The following is a 15,560-nucleotide window of genomic DNA, read 5'->3' on the forward strand; positions in this document are numbered from 1 at the left end:
ACAGACAAACCATTGTGTTGACTAGGGTGACAGGTTAAGCGTTGCTTTTAATTTTAAAAGCTTTAAATCCCATAAATATTTCAACATTGTTGTGAAAATGGTTTGGGGTTGGACAATTAACATCTACATCGTGTTTCTTTACCTTTAATGTTCTTAGCTTTGAAGGCCTTGAGTGCCCACAACTTTTTTTTTATCTGTTAAATAGTGGTGTAAGTACTTGTAATTAATTGGTTATTCACTGATTGTTTATAGTAGACGTCTAGTCATATGTCTGTACTGTACGTGCAGGGGAATTAACTTTGGTTACCATAATTGGCGCCTGGTGTGTCACTTGTTCATTGATTATAAAAAGACCATATTCATACCATTGGTGAGATCTTGATAAATTGCATGTTCTTAATAAAATATACCACAAGGTTTCATTTCTGCCCCAAAAGTCCATTATAAGGTCAGAATGACCACAGAAAGTGAAGTGATGAGTTCAAGGATTTCCTTTTCCTTTATGTTAAGTACACACTTTACGGACAGTTGAATTCCGATGAGCTGAACTGTTCTCTCCAAATCAATTTATCCAGCGAGATATGACAATGAAATGATAACCCTTTACAATCCCCTACTTTACTGACAAACTACATTATCTGATCATTCTGAATCTTCCTGCAGATACTGAATACAGTGGCTTTTTCTCTCACACACTGGATAAGTTGAATTTGGGATGACTATAGTTGATTTGATATGGCCATGATATCAAATCTGATTCAGTGTGCTAAAGGTACCATGTGGGAGTCATGGCGATGGTAGGAGTAACTATCTGATCTCCATCTTCTTTGTTCACACTCAAGTAAACAGCACAGCTTCAGATAAATCATGTGACATGCTGGCTTTCTCAGCTCAGCAACTTTCATCCTGTGAGGTTGGGTGTTTGTGTGTAGTGTGATATTTGTACTCACCATGGAGCCTAAGAACATGTGTCTTTGCAGATGAGACAGACTTGCAGTCGGTATGTGATACAGAAACTAACACTTAACCCCTTCATTCTATGGGTTGTCGTGCAGAACTCAGGTAGGCTGCCATTTTGTAAGTAGCACTGCGCTTACACATTCTCTTACCTTAACAGTCATGGAGAGATCATTGATAGATCATTGAAAGTTGCATGGTGTTCTGAACTAGGACATATGACTTGGTGTAAGACCAGAAGGTTCTGGAGGGATGGACAGTATATCTCTATAACTTTGTAAAGAATGCTGAGTGATTTGGACTAAAATGGTGTGGTCTGATTGAAAGCAGGCCCTAGGCCTTTACTTTGTTTTAAATAAACATTTCCTCTTGTTTTCATAGGTCCTTTTGTTTGATAGTATATTGCAAGCAGTAATGAGAAATGTGTAACACAGAACCACCTCTGATTAAATATATACCCCCATTTTGGTCCAGTGTAGTCCCAGTGTAGATTAGGGAAGCTGTTACGTGCAGGCCTAAATGTGGAACCGAACAGTGCTTAATGCTTGTTGGTGTTTCGGTAAATCCTGCCGTGTACTTCTCTTTGTTCACCCATGTCATTGTCTGTAGAAAAATGCTTCATGGAAACAGCCACAAAGTAAAGACTCTACGTCAGAGAACAGATTGCACCTGTCTGCCTTTCTTTTTCCAGTCAATCAGATATCTTTGTCTCTTTAGGAGGAAGCATGTCCTCAGCTGTTGAATGTAACTTCTATCGCAGCATCCAAGCCATCCTCAAGGAACTCGACTGTTCCAGTCAAGCTGCTTCAACATGCAACAGAGGTGAGACCATACATTGCATATCGTACATTTCACCCCCACGGAGTTGATATTATCTTTTGTGCCAGTGTCTCTGACCAGGTAGTCGTGTCTGTTCACCGAGTGATGCAGTTCTTGCGTTTCTTTTCCCATCCAGGAATGCTAAGATGGACATTGCACAAGAGGATTGAGAATAACCCCTCACATTGTGTCTCCCTGTTGAGAGTTCTGGTGAAGGAACTGGAGAGGGTCAGTACTATTAGTTATGCTTTTATGAAAAAAGAAATAAACTAACTTGCATTCATCATGAACAACGCATAACCTAATCAGAACTCTTGTGCAGTCAATGTCGGAAAGGTTTCTGATCATTAAATGTCTGAACATGGTGTGCTGACTTTCATGTAATATGAGATCAAATCATGTCGTCCTAAATCTTTACACCTTTAAAGATGTTGGTCATACTGCCTAACTTTTATGGTTGTTTTGGGATTGGAAAGTTTTTTGTTGGTAAAAACAAGAGGTACACGTAATACCATTCAATGTAGTGTGTGGCCTTTTAACAGCCCAGTCCAGTACAGTGTGTAATGTGAAAGGTGTCTTCTACAAACTCTGATCTCGTAATCTCACCACCACTAAACGTCTGAACACTTGTCTTAAACATCTTTGAATTACATGCCCAGTTATGAATGGCTAATCCTATGTTATGTCTCATGCTTTTCATAGTAGACATGTCCCACACAGGGCCAAGTGAGATCTGTTTATGTGTAAAATGTGAAAGTACGTGTGAGGATGGTACTCACCCGGGTGTTCTGTCTGTGCAGGTCGAGAGAGTGGACTACAAGAGTCGTATTATTCCTCTCCTCCACATCTCGGCCTATGTTGTTCTGCAGGTCACACATCTTTCTTTCTCACTTTTTGAAGACAAAAACTCTCACTGACATTTTTTATTTTGTTTGGGTGAGAGGCAGGGACATGATGGTTTTCTCTGTATAATGTTTCAAACTAAGTGTTCTTGCTTGTCTGTTTTGGCTAAGCTCAGGAGATTGCTTTTCCTAGCTGTCGTCTGTAATAGTTCTCTGTTGGTGTGTCTCAATATTTGGACTATAATGTAATTTAATAGTTACACTCTGACGATCCAGTTAGCCAGATTTCTATGAAGTAAAAAAAAAAAAAGAGAAATTAAAGCACCACACCGTTCACACGTTTGTTAGTCTATAGATAAAGATGCAGTCTATAACAGTGAGCGTGAATGAGTTTATATGTAATATACAGTATTTACACTTATATGTGAGACAGGAAATACATTTGTGAATTGCATGACATTTTGGGGTAACTCTGAAACTATTCTAACTCTATAGAATTATTGCGGTTTTGCACCATTGCAAAATTGACCACTGGCTGTTTGGTGTTGAAGTAAAAAAGAAAATGTACCGGTGTGATGGTGAGGAGGACATTGACTTCTTGATTTCTGTATTAACAGTCAGTCCACATCCCAGAGGACCTCTGTGAGAGAATGTATATCTCCATCAAAAAGCTGACCACACTACCAGAACCTTACTGCACCGTGAGCCTGGCCTATGCCCAGATTATGAAGACGGAGATGGGCACACCAGGTGTGGCGAATAGGAAAAGCTTCAACTTTGATGACATTTTCTCTGACGGGCTTAATGACAGATTTACCTGTGTATGCCTTAACATGAACACAGCATAATTAATTGCTGTTCTAACACTAGCTTAGTTCTTCGCAACTACTACTGCTACTGCTAACCTACTAATGGGTACTTGAACCCCATCCACTGTGAGATGATTGATTGATCAAACTGTGCGGGTGTTAAAACACTTGTTGAGGCCTCACTAAAAAGGAGAGTCATGTTCTCAGAATCAGTGAAACTAGTTTTTCTGTTAACTTAACAGCTCCCTTATTTATGTAGGTGTATGTGATAAACATAGCTGTACATCTCACTCCCACAAGTTCAGGGTACATCGTTCATTTTGGGCTCTTTCTCCTTTAAAGGCCTCCTTTACCAAAGGCGATTAATCACTGAGCAGGGTTTGAAGAACAACAGCTACACCCTCCAGGAGAAGTGAGTGTCTAGACTCCAGTCCACCCACAACGCCCTCTTTCAGTTAAACTTGTCGAAATGTCCTATCTATGGCAGTAATGTTGTACGTGTTGCAGTTGCTGGTTACCCTGCCTTGAATGACTGTGTGGTCCAGATGACCGTGTTTTGCAATGAGGAAGTGAGGAGCCGGGGTGTGCCTCTGCCTGTTTGTCTCAGTCTTCAGTCACACATTTGACACATCCCTCTCTCTATCTCTTTTTCACGACATCCCTCTTACCCAACAGGGTGTTTGTGTTTGCGGATCCTGCTGTTTTCCCAGAATCCCTAGTGTCAGCCGTCAGGGCAGACGTGGAATTCACCAGCCCAAACTGTGGTGTGGAGGGTCACATGCAACGAGCTGTGCTGCACTGCCTTCAGGCCACACTGGGAAGGCACTGCCATGGCCCCAGACTTGCACAGGCCCTGGAGGTGTGTGTATGTTTGTATGTGTGTATGTGTGTATGTGTGTGTGAGAGAGTGTTGTCTGTCAAAGGAGGAGAGAATGACACATAGAGAGAATCTTAAGTCATCCTGTCAAACTAAATAGTTCAAACATGTTTTTATGTGGTATTTCTTCATGCCTTGTTGAAAGGGTCTGTAAACAGATCCGGTTTTGTGTTCTTTGTTGTCTGTCTGAACATATTTCTGTGTTAGGGGGAGGGATAGCCAACATGATGTGTCTGTATTTCATTACTGTTTAGGAGGTAGCTTAGAGAACATTTATATGGAGCTGAGATCATTCACGTCACCTGTAGAAGACCTTTCAACTGTGCTCCCAAAATCCCAAATTAGTCATTCACCTGGATTCCAGATCTTTTAAGCTTGACAAGCACCTGCCCATGTGCAGTCAGCCAGTACAAATGAACCCCACATGAACTGTCACCACTTCTGTTTGCTGGTGTGTGTGTGTGTGTGTGTGTGTGTGTGTGTGTGTGTGTGTGTGTGTGTGTGTGTGTGTGTGTGTGTGTGTGTGTGTATGTGTGTGTGACGGCACACTTCCCCCTTGTATGTGACAGGGTTGTGGCGTGCGATTGAGAAAACACTTCCAGGAAGTGGTGACGGCTGTGGAGGAGAGTGTGGAGGCTGTACCTTGTGACCCTGGCCACCAGCGGACCCGGCTGCAGCAGACCTACACGGACATCATGAACGCTGCTAATCAAGGTGGGCTCAAGGTGGGCACACCAGTGGAGTCAATGTATGGAGTATGAACGGAGGGAGGGAGAAGGGAGGGAGGGGTGCATTCTCTTTCAGTTATTTCATCTCAGGCAAAAGGAAGGTTTGAATGAAAGGCTGATGGAGTGGAGTTTGTAATGTTCCAGATAGAACATCCAAATTCTGACTATACATGTACAGTGTCAAGTTGAGCTCTTTGTTCATGTGTATGCTTTTATTATGCTATGCTTTTATCCAGACCCGTCAGCCTCTGGAGAGATGTGTGGAGTACCCCTGCCCTGCCCTGAGATCAGTTTCAACAGCTGGAAACAAGAGGAGCAGATATGTACGTCTCTCACACACACACACACACACACACACATACACACATACACACACACACACCCACACTCACACACACACACACACACACACACACACACACGCACACACACGCACACACACACACACAAACACACACACACACGCACACACACCCCATATCACTGAACTTAATTCTCCACAACAGGGAATGAGCTGGTAAACTTTGCGCTGATGATCACCCCGTGCGAGCAAGGCTGTGATGAGGATGATACGGAGGAGAGGAGGGGCTCCATCATGTCCAATGACAGCGGCATCGAAGGGGACATGCCTGCAGTTGAGTTCTCCACTCTCAGCTTGGAGCCTGAGGGCGCCTCCGAGGCCCAGAGCGAGCAGAGGCACTCTCCGCAGATCATCCGCTGGAAATGCGTCCGCAGGATGAAGCTGTCCGACCGCATGGCACTGGTCAGGGAGTCGGTGAGGGCAAGCAGCCGGAGCGACCCTTTCCCCCACGAGGAGCGAAACCACACGGGGCGTGTGCTGATCATGGGGGATGACCGGGCGCTCGGCAGGCTGGCTAAGACATATCTGTCAATACGGTATGAGGCGGTCTTCAAAGCTAGTTATATGAATTGTATTTGACACCACTTTGCATCTGAATGAATGATAATATTAATCATATAAATGAAATGGGTGAAACAGAAATTGAATTTGCTTAAAAAAGTTGAATTGATGTATCTAACTAACATGTTGTCAAAGTAATGAAATATGTATAGCCTATAACTTACCATACTGGACTATCTCTTGTCCTGGACTATGGTGCCTGGTGTCTAGTGTCAGTTTGTTTGGTATGAGGGTTTATTTGCGATTGTGACTGAATGTGCAGTGGGAATTCTAAAAGTAAAAAATGCAGTTGGTTCAGTTCGGTGTAAGGATTTCTACAAAACTGTGATCCATCCAGGATCTTGCTGGAGTTTGTTGGGACAAAATGTTATGACTTGTTTGAAATTGCGGTGACTTATAGTTTTGTTGAAATTCCATGACTGCATTAAAACGAAAAATAGTAACCCACAACTGCAATTGCAGGAAATCTGTAAAATTTTCATGAATTTGTGAAATTGCAAGATGGAGGTCAGCGGCCATTAAAAACCCAAGACCACCTGCTGCTGTAAATGCATTTAAATGACTGCATGTTTAAAAAGCATAGCCTGTATTATAACACTGAGGCAAACATTTAGCTGGACACTGTGCTGGAAGGAATCTCCCCTATTTAAACCCTTTTTGGTCTTGCCCTGGGACTTTCCTGCTCACTGGCAGATTCCATGGCATGTTTGTGATTATTTTTCTTTTGTTGCAGGATTTAGCCATTTCTACCTGTTGGACTACTCTGTGTTTACTGAGGCACTGTAAACATTCAGAAATGTACAGCTCTGCTGCTTTCTTGTGCAGGAAAAGGGAGGCCAGACGTCTTCTCCTGACCAAAAGGCTCAACCTAGAGATGTATTACATCCCTGTGAGTAATGACCCTGTGCTCGTCTCAGCAGAGGAGGTAAATGCAAACCAGTATTTTGAGTAGCAATCAGTCTCATGCAATTGTGAAATGTGTAATTTCTTAATGGTTAACACCACCTTTCAATGGTTCTTCCAGGATTCCACCACAGCACAGGATAATAAGTTGACCCTAGCAAGATTTCTGGGCAGTGTTGATCCATGGTATGACTGCAACATCAACAGTTTGGGGGCAATGATGTTGAAGCTGGCAAACATGGTAATAAACACTCACATCAGATCTTTTCTCTCTTTGTTTCATTATACATAGAAATAAATGTTACATCAATTTTATAGCCCACTGGTATCCACAATACAACTCATGATCCAGACTTATTCTTGGAGATAACATATTCTTTGTCAATGTTGTGTCACATTCTGCCAAATCCATCTTTAATCTGTGTTGGTCCAGCAGTCCAGCAGCACCAAAGGAGCTTCAGAGCCAAGCCCATTCCTGGCCGACATTATCTCATACTACATCCGCACTGCATTCCAGCCTGTTCACCTCCCTATTTACTCCATAAAGGTCAGCGTCCTTATCAGCACCACTGCCGTTCTATAAAAACATGTATCCTCATGGATGATATTCTGGACAGGCATTATATGATCTACGATTTGTCATTTGAGTTTCCAAAGTAGCATACCTATCAATGAAAACAAAGATATAGATATATTTGATTGATTTTATATAACCTATATTTCATGTGTATTAATGTGTGTCTGCAGATCACCTTCTCCAAGCTGAATTCGAGCCCTGTGGAGGATGTCTTTGTCTCCCACGTCCAGATGGACTTCCCAGAGTTTAAATCACTCAAAGCTTCTCTGAAGGGTACTGCCATTCCAATAAACGTGAAAATATACTCTGAAAATGTACTGTAACCTAAGATGATTAGTTCATTTGATCATTTATTTCTCACTTGTGTCTCTAAAGGTTCATTTCGACATAAGAGGGCCACACAGCTATTTAGAGGGGCTGTCGTTGCTGTCAACTACACCAAAGTGAGTCTGCTCACTAACACTAACTGGACTTCTGTTTTCGAAGGCGTCATATTCATATCATAATATTAAGTTGCTGTATGTGTACATTTGCCATCCACTGTTAATGGAGATGTTTTGTAGGCCTCCTTGAGCAAGCGAGAGGTGGACACAGGAATCACTCTGAGGACATGTAGTGTTGTAATTGGTGCAGCGCCCTCAAGTGGCACCAAAGGTTGGTGATCATCACTCTACAGCACTATGTGGTGGGAAATACCCGCATCACAGTACTTCCTTAGAGACAGCTATGCAAACAAATTCCCTAGGGAACTGAAACAGACAATGTGACAGTGAAAGTGATTCTGTTTCATTTCAACAATGTTTTGGTCTGCACCACCTACCTCATCTTTATTTGGGAACTAATTATAGAAGTTCTATACATTGTCAGTGTTTGTCACACAGGATCAGTTGAGTAAATAAGGGAAGTGAAAATCTGTGTGGCAGTTAACGTCTACAGTAAGCGTGACCTCACTGGTTCTGATACAAATAGGATCTTGAATTAAATTGTCAAGTTTAACTGCTCTGTAGTAGCATGGGAGGAACTGGAACTGGAAGCTATCAGTTCTCAAAAACAATACGCTGTAAAAACACCTGTAATTTAATATCCTTGACCAGATGACAGATTCAATGATAAAATCATCAAAGAGAAACATTACCTTTGACATAGTAGAACATTGTGAAACAGCTTCCCATGTATATCTTTTTTTATGTTTCTCTGTTTGTCAGATCTCAACAGCCTCTCTGTGACCTTCAATGACCTCTTCCCAAGACCCTGCCTGGTAAATAAACCGTGTTGATTTATGCAATGAATGGCCAGCATGTAAGACAAAGCTATGAAGTGGCCAGCGAAAACATGAGCGCAGTGAATGCCAAAACCTGTATTAGATCAGTTCTGCCTCTTTGACAGACTTCAATATTTGGCAATAGTACTCTCACAAACCGTTGTACGTGGATGCCAGCCCAATTAGCCAACTAGTCACAGCTGAAATTTCATTTCCCAGGGTTCTGCCATAAGAACAAATAACATTAAGATCCAGTCGCTGGAGAAACGGCCCCTCACTGTATGCTTGGACAAGGACTCCCGCAGAACCTTCAGTGACGTTCAAAGGTGAGATGTGACGTCAGAGCAGTGAAACCAGACAATGGGATATAACTAGATGTGAAGCAGTCCTTCATTGTGATTAATTTGATGCCTGATGCTGTGATTTCTCTACCGTTTAGTATTGACATCACTCCCTGTCTGGATCCTGGATATTGTCTTCAGAAGAGCGCAAAGTCAAAGCACACCCTGGAGGAGGAGGAGGAGGAGTCAGCCCTCAGCAAGTACATGAGCAGAACGCTGACTCTTCCTATCAACACCTTCTCAGGGGTCATTCACTGACCGTCTGCTCAGATGGATTTTGAATGCATATGAAAAAGAAAACACTGCCCAACCAAGACTTCTAAGCCCAGACTAATGCTCTGGATTGGCTTAATTGCACCTGTTGGTTCCTTTCTAAGTTCACACAGGAGGGATACCAGTTGAAGAGGATGCTTACTGGCAGACACTGCTGTGTGTCCACCAACCATCTGCTTTCTCTCTGTTTAAAACCCACAAAGGGTTTCACTTGTTCTTTGTAGAGAACAGGTTGTTGAATCAAACCACTCTTTTTTTTTGTCAACTCACACAACACACACACGCACACGCACACACACACACACACACACACACACACACACACACACACACACACACACACACACACACACACACACAGTGACAGTCCATATCCTAGACCTACACAAATACTGTAAGACTGATTGGGCTTCTAGGGTTAGGGCTTCTAGGGCTTCAAATGTAACTTGCAATTGTAGATATAACCTGTCCTAACGGACTCAACTAAAACAGGTCTATGTTGCTGGCTCTATGACATGCTAAAGACTATGGGTGGGCCTAATTACATGTATAGAACTTATTTGTTGTCGACTTGTTGTACATGGTTGGTGTTTGCATTCAAGGTTTCACAGACAACTGTCAAAAGAGCAGACTAACTTATTAGAGTGCTTATATGTTATGTTATGTTATTTTATGTTATGCTATGCTATGGTAGGTTGTTGTGCGGTGTCTTGTCCTAAGAATTTCAGTGCCCAGTCTGACTCTGTGTTTTTCTGTGCATCTGACAAATACATACTTGAACTTGAACTAACTACATGATGTGAATCTCACATTGCCTGGTTTGTGTTAGTTTGTGTCTGTATTTCACATCTGACAAATACATACTTGAACTTGAACTAACTACATGATGTGAATCTCACATTGCCTGGTTTGTGTTAGTTTGTGTCTGTATTTCTCAGTGTTGTGTGTGTCTTGTCAAAATCGAATCAATTGGTACTTCACATATTTTACATTATGGGCCACTGATTGCAAAGTATTCAGAACTCATTGACTATAGATTAACTCCAGTGATTTGTGTATATTTTATTTTTTTTAAATAAGTTGAGAACTTGCCAACCATCCATCCATGTGTGTGTGTGTATTTGTTTGTGTGCTTGTGTGTGTGTGGCAACACGTAAATATTTGCTGTGTTGAATTATAAAATAAAAGTATAAAATAAAATATTTTATAGTTGTCTAAGTTGTAGTAGGCTGCATGTTTCAACAGATATAAGATTCAGGTTTCTTCATAAGAATTCTGCTAACCCATACTGGTGCATGATCGCTCCACTGACAGAAGATGGCGCTTCAATGAGAGAAAATGTTGTGGTTGTCTCAATAACAATGGATTAACTGTCATCATAGAACTGAACGCTCTGAAACGGTTATCACGTTTCAACGTTGCATGGAGATTTTGCCAGCCTGAACCTCTTATGAAATGGGAGAAATTATTGTACCCTCAAGTTTATCTGTGTGGTTGTTGTAAATATTAACCGAATGCATTTATTATGATTCTGTAGGCCTACCTTAAGCAACCTGAAATGGTTTATAGGCCAACCTGGGGAAATTAACTCAGAATAAGTGGTAAACCTCCTAATAGAAGAGCTCTATGGCTTTTTTTCTCCGAGCCAAGTCATAGGTTAATTAACCATACTTGGAATACTTTTGTTTTCGCGTTTTCTTTTTGTCTTTGAGTTTTGCATTAAAGTGCCACCGCAGTTTGGCGGCCTTGAACAGAATATATCAACCATCAGCAAAGAAAGGTTTTCCCTTGAAGATACTGTATGTTCCCTATTTTACCAGATTCGGAGTGATTTTGGCCGGAGGTGCAGTTATCCACTCCACACAGAGTCGGCGCTGTTGACATGACACTCGAAAGCAGCTGTGATACTTGACAACCTCTGCGCCAAAGCAGAACTATTCACTCCATTGTTATGTTTTAGTTAAGTAAAATAAAGTTGGTTTAACAGGATAAAGGCAACAGCTATCTTTCTTACGATATCAGTTAAGCTTGGAAAGCACGGTAAGTCTTTTTTATATGAAGAACTTCGTTCCCAACCGCTTTGCATGACGTGTACAACTCGGGATTGCGTGAAATGTAACAGGTGTATTATCGTTCGTTACTTAGAGGCTGTCTCTTCTCTCCGTAATGTTTCTTATCATGAGTTTGATGTTGCCTACTGTTGTCTACTGTTTATTGCCAACAACCTAATTCAACCAAACTGAATCATCGTCATACAAGTCTAATTTCTTTAACTTCATGTGAACACATAGACATTTTATACAGATTATTATTTTATCTGACACTGTTACTTTATGCTTTATTTATCTTAAGGGTAAGTTTTTGTTTGAGTTAATGCAGGTTTCCTAAACCAGCAAAACTATTTTTTCATTTTTACAATCTAGGGGTTATCTTTATGAAGGAAAAGAAGGAAAAGCAAGCATGAAGTTAAGCAAACAATGGGATATCGAGGTTGCCATGGTCGTGGCAGGGGCATTACACTTCCTGTATTCCTGTGGTAGAGGCTGCCTGCTGCCTTTCCTCACCCTGTACCTCAGGCACTTGGGTCTCAGTGCCTACATGGTTGGCATTGTCATGGGAACTCGGCACCTTATCTCCCTGATATGGCACCCCCTCTCCAGCCTGCTGGCTAGGCACCATGACAAGCGGCGGGCGGTCATCATAGGCTCGCTGGTCTGTTCTGCTGCACTAGGCTTGGCTTTCCTGCTCCTTCCGCCCACAGGGGAGGTCACTGGAGTCAGTGTCTGTAACTCCACCGCTCCCCTCTTCCCCAGACCCACCGCAGACCTTTCCAACAGTGTCCCAGTGGACCACAAAACAGTGTCCCCAGGGGTCGTCACTGCTGGTGTTCTTTCCCAAGTGAGGCTCACTATGTCAGCTCAGCATCTGACTGGCATGGATACTGTTGGAAATGCCATCACCACCATTGCCCAGGGCAGCAGTGAAAGTGGGAACACCAGTCCAAGTGTGACTGTTAATGTGGTGAGAAGAGAGAAGTACAGCAAGGGGCCCATGGACATTAGCAATAATATAAACGGGTATGTTGCACCACACAGGAGAGCAGCCAGGTCTAAGACGCAGGTGGAGGAGGAGGCCCATTTTGAGTTCCTGGGCAGCCTTAAAGGGATGGATGCCCAGCACCAGCTCTTCTTCCTGGTTCTAATTGTGATGGGACTATGGGAGCTTGTGGCTACCCCTCTGGAGTGGACAGCAGATGATGGACTCTACGAGTACCTGGACTTTGTGGATGCCACTGAGCACCATGGTCGGGTGTGGATGTGGAGACTGCTGGGTGGGGCCTGCGGTGTGTTTGGAGCTGGGCTCCTGGTCTCGAACCTGGACTGCTTTCTGTTTGGGAGGGCTAGTGTTCCCAGGAGTGCTGTGCATTTCATTGGTTACGCACTACTGATGCTTGTGACTATCCCTGAAGCTGTATTCCTTCCCCTCTACCTTAACCGCAAACAGGTGCGGCAGAGAGGAGGAAGGACAAATAATGGAGTCAAAGCGCTCCGGGTTGTCAAGGAGGACCCCCGCGCCCTTCTGTGTGCCATCACGGCCTGCCTGGTGGGTGTTGCCGGTGCAGCCGTTGAGGACTTCCTGCCGTGGCAGATGCAGGATCACGGGAGTAGTGAGATGCACATCGGTGTGGCACTGGGCATGGCGCTGCTCTTCCAGGTGGTGTTTCCCCCGCTGCTCCGGACTGGACTGGTTTCACGGCTGTTGGGGCCCCACGGTCGACTCCTGCTCCTGGGCACCGCGAGCCGTGCGCTTCAGTGCCTCTACTACTCCTTCCTCTGGAGCCCATGGTCCGCGCTCCCCGCCCAGGTTCTGGACTTCCTCAGCGTGAGCGCCTTCTGGTGGTCGCTGGAGGCACAGTGCAAGGATGTCGCGACGCCAGGCACAGAAAGAGCCATACAGCGAATCTACCAGGCCCTGGCGCTGGATCTGGGAGCCGGGCTGGGCAGCTTTGCAGGGGGAGTGGTGGTGCAGAGGTTCGGTGTGGCTGTGCTCTTTCAGGGCCTGGCTGCCTCGCTCACCCTCTGGTGTCTCGTCCTCGGCCTCCTCCAGTGGAAGATCCCAAGGCAGCGGAGGATCAACTACTCCCGGCTCCTCGCAGCGGACGCCAGTCAAGAGAGCGACAGCGAGACAGACCAGGAGAGAGACTGGCTGGACAATGCCTTAGAGGAGGAGAATGGCAACAACAGTAACAACCACAGAAATAAATACAGATGATGACTGGAATGCACCAGCTGCCCTCACCTCAGAACATTATACTTATTAAAGGTTTCAGCTGTTGTTTTGCTTAATTTGGCCATTATATTGGCAAACAGGAAGTAAAAAAATATTTTCAACCAATAGATGTTGCTGCAACTACTGTATCTGTGAGACCAAATCCAACGCCAAGTCCAAGTTTGTTTGTTATATGTGCAGTGGCTACACAATGAAACTCTTAGCTCATTCCATCTTTGGACGCTGCAGACACACTTAAAATGGATAATAACTAACACATAGTATTAAAAAAAGGTATGAAAACACAATATAATCACATAGACACACACACATAGCAGTAAATACACACATGAAATAAACATAAAATGTATATTTACATTTTTAGGATAGTGCAAAGTGACTGATACTTTGTGGCTGATGTGCACATTTGCAAAGTGCCTAATGCAGTTTGTCCATGCCATGTGTGTGGTGGGGTACACGTGGGAGCGGGAGAGGGGGACATTTATTAAACACACTTGGGGGTACATACTGTTTCAAGTCTGGATGGTTTTGTACCTGTGCTTCAGCTGAGGAGTGTGTGTGCTGGGTGAGTTGGATCCCTAATGACACTGCAGGCCCATAAGCATATGGTCATAGAGGGGAAGTCTGTCCCTGTGATTCTCTCTGCTGCCTTTACTACCTGCTGCAGTGCCTTGATGAGTTAGCTGGTTAAAGTTATTGAGGGTTAAAGTTGGTCAAATGTATGAACTCTTTTAACTATACCTATGTATGGGAAATGTGCTATGTTTGTCTGTAAGGTGTCTGCAGATATAACAGGTTGTGTTCATCATCATTTAGATTTATTTTCTTCATTGTTCAATGATGTTTTGCAAGTGCATTGTTTGTCTTGACTTGAGGTCTGGTACATTTGTGAAAGCACTTTTCTTTTATAAAAGTTTTGAATAATAACCGTGCAGAAGAAAGAGACCCTAATGCAACCTACACGTGCTCTTGAAATTAAAGATACAAGGAAGTTTCTACAAACATGTTTGAGCTGGCAGGGAGTTTAACCAGTTTTTCATGTTTAAGGAGCTCTCCATAGACAATGGGATGCTGGACAAAAAAAAACAAACAGACCAGTTTTGCTTGATGACCAGATCAACACATCACATACAATTTCCCCACCAACCCACTTTCGCCTTTTATTATCAGACTTTGTCCCGTGTCGTTGCAAAGCAGAAAGATATCAGCTGCAGTACATTCAGGAAATACACTGTTTGCTTGTCCTCAGGAACACTGGGTTTCGAACAGAGCTACAATATGTTCTATAGATGTATCATGTCCTTACTCAACGGCAATGTTTAGAACATTCACAACTTAAACTTAGCTCATTTTTTCCCTCAAGTTGCTGGGGTTTTCTAGCCTGACGATGTCATACTCATGATTCTAGTCAGAATATGAGTCTGATACCGGACCTTTGGGCTGTGATTATGGGGCGTGTTTCAACGAACCAGGAAAGAAAATGCCTATTCGCTGAATTGGATACCTAGAACCAATCAGAGCAACGTAGTAGCCTATTACCATCTGATAGATTAAACTTTTACCTGATCCCTAGGAAGGACGGCAAAAACATATTTTCAATGACAAATGCCTTAATCGCGTTTCTCTGTTCCTCTTTCAAAATGAATGCGCTGTCAATTTCTGTTGAGATATGCCTGCTCACGTTAATTAATTAGCATTAAGGCTACAAGCTACAGTTTATTTCGATGGGTTTTTTGTGTACACGTTAGCAATGATATAACAATAATGGTCTAGAGAACTTTAGTTAAGACAAACAATACTCTGTAACATTCGTGTTGCACATGCACAACTAACCGAGTCAATGTAGACATTAAAAAGTCGTGTAGATAGCTTAATTCACATAAAATATTCCCCACTAAGCACCCGAGACGCGGCCATCTTGGTCGGAGTTCGAATCTACCGGTTAATTCAACTCAAGCGTT

The 15,560-nt window shown here is 43.2% G+C and overlaps 2 protein-coding genes across 2 annotated transcripts; both read left to right on the top strand.

The window, feature by feature from the left end:
* Nucleotides 1-980: 980 nt before the first annotated feature.
* pik3r6b (phosphoinositide-3-kinase, regulatory subunit 6b) lies at nucleotides 981-9,294 on the top strand (the record flags this gene model as incomplete). Its single annotated transcript, XM_080856513.1, has 19 exons — nucleotides 981-1,062; nucleotides 1,675-1,779; nucleotides 1,913-2,004; nucleotides 2,577-2,645; nucleotides 3,236-3,368; nucleotides 3,770-3,839; nucleotides 4,103-4,286; nucleotides 4,874-5,018; nucleotides 5,269-5,355; nucleotides 5,539-5,929; nucleotides 6,780-6,879; nucleotides 6,979-7,098; nucleotides 7,291-7,404; nucleotides 7,605-7,707; nucleotides 7,810-7,877; nucleotides 7,998-8,088; nucleotides 8,640-8,692; nucleotides 8,915-9,021; nucleotides 9,135-9,294. 19 exons carry the CDS (start codon nucleotides 981-983, stop codon nucleotides 9,292-9,294), a joined length of 2,274 nt encoding a protein of 757 aa, XP_080712639.1.
* A 2,475-nt stretch (nucleotides 9,295-11,769) lies between these two features.
* On the top strand, nucleotides 11,770-13,581 carry mfsd6l (major facilitator superfamily domain containing 6-like; the record flags this gene model as incomplete). Its single annotated transcript, XM_080856514.1, has 1 exon — nucleotides 11,770-13,581. One exon carries the CDS (start codon nucleotides 11,770-11,772, stop codon nucleotides 13,579-13,581), a length of 1,812 nt encoding a protein of 603 aa, XP_080712640.1.
* Between the last annotated feature and the right edge of the window lie 1,979 nt (nucleotides 13,582-15,560).

This window comes from Sprattus sprattus (assembly GCF_963457725.1).
Source record: "Sprattus sprattus genome assembly, chromosome: 18".
In the NCBI taxonomy this organism is placed as follows: domain Eukaryota; kingdom Metazoa; phylum Chordata; class Actinopteri; order Clupeiformes; family Clupeidae; genus Sprattus; species Sprattus sprattus.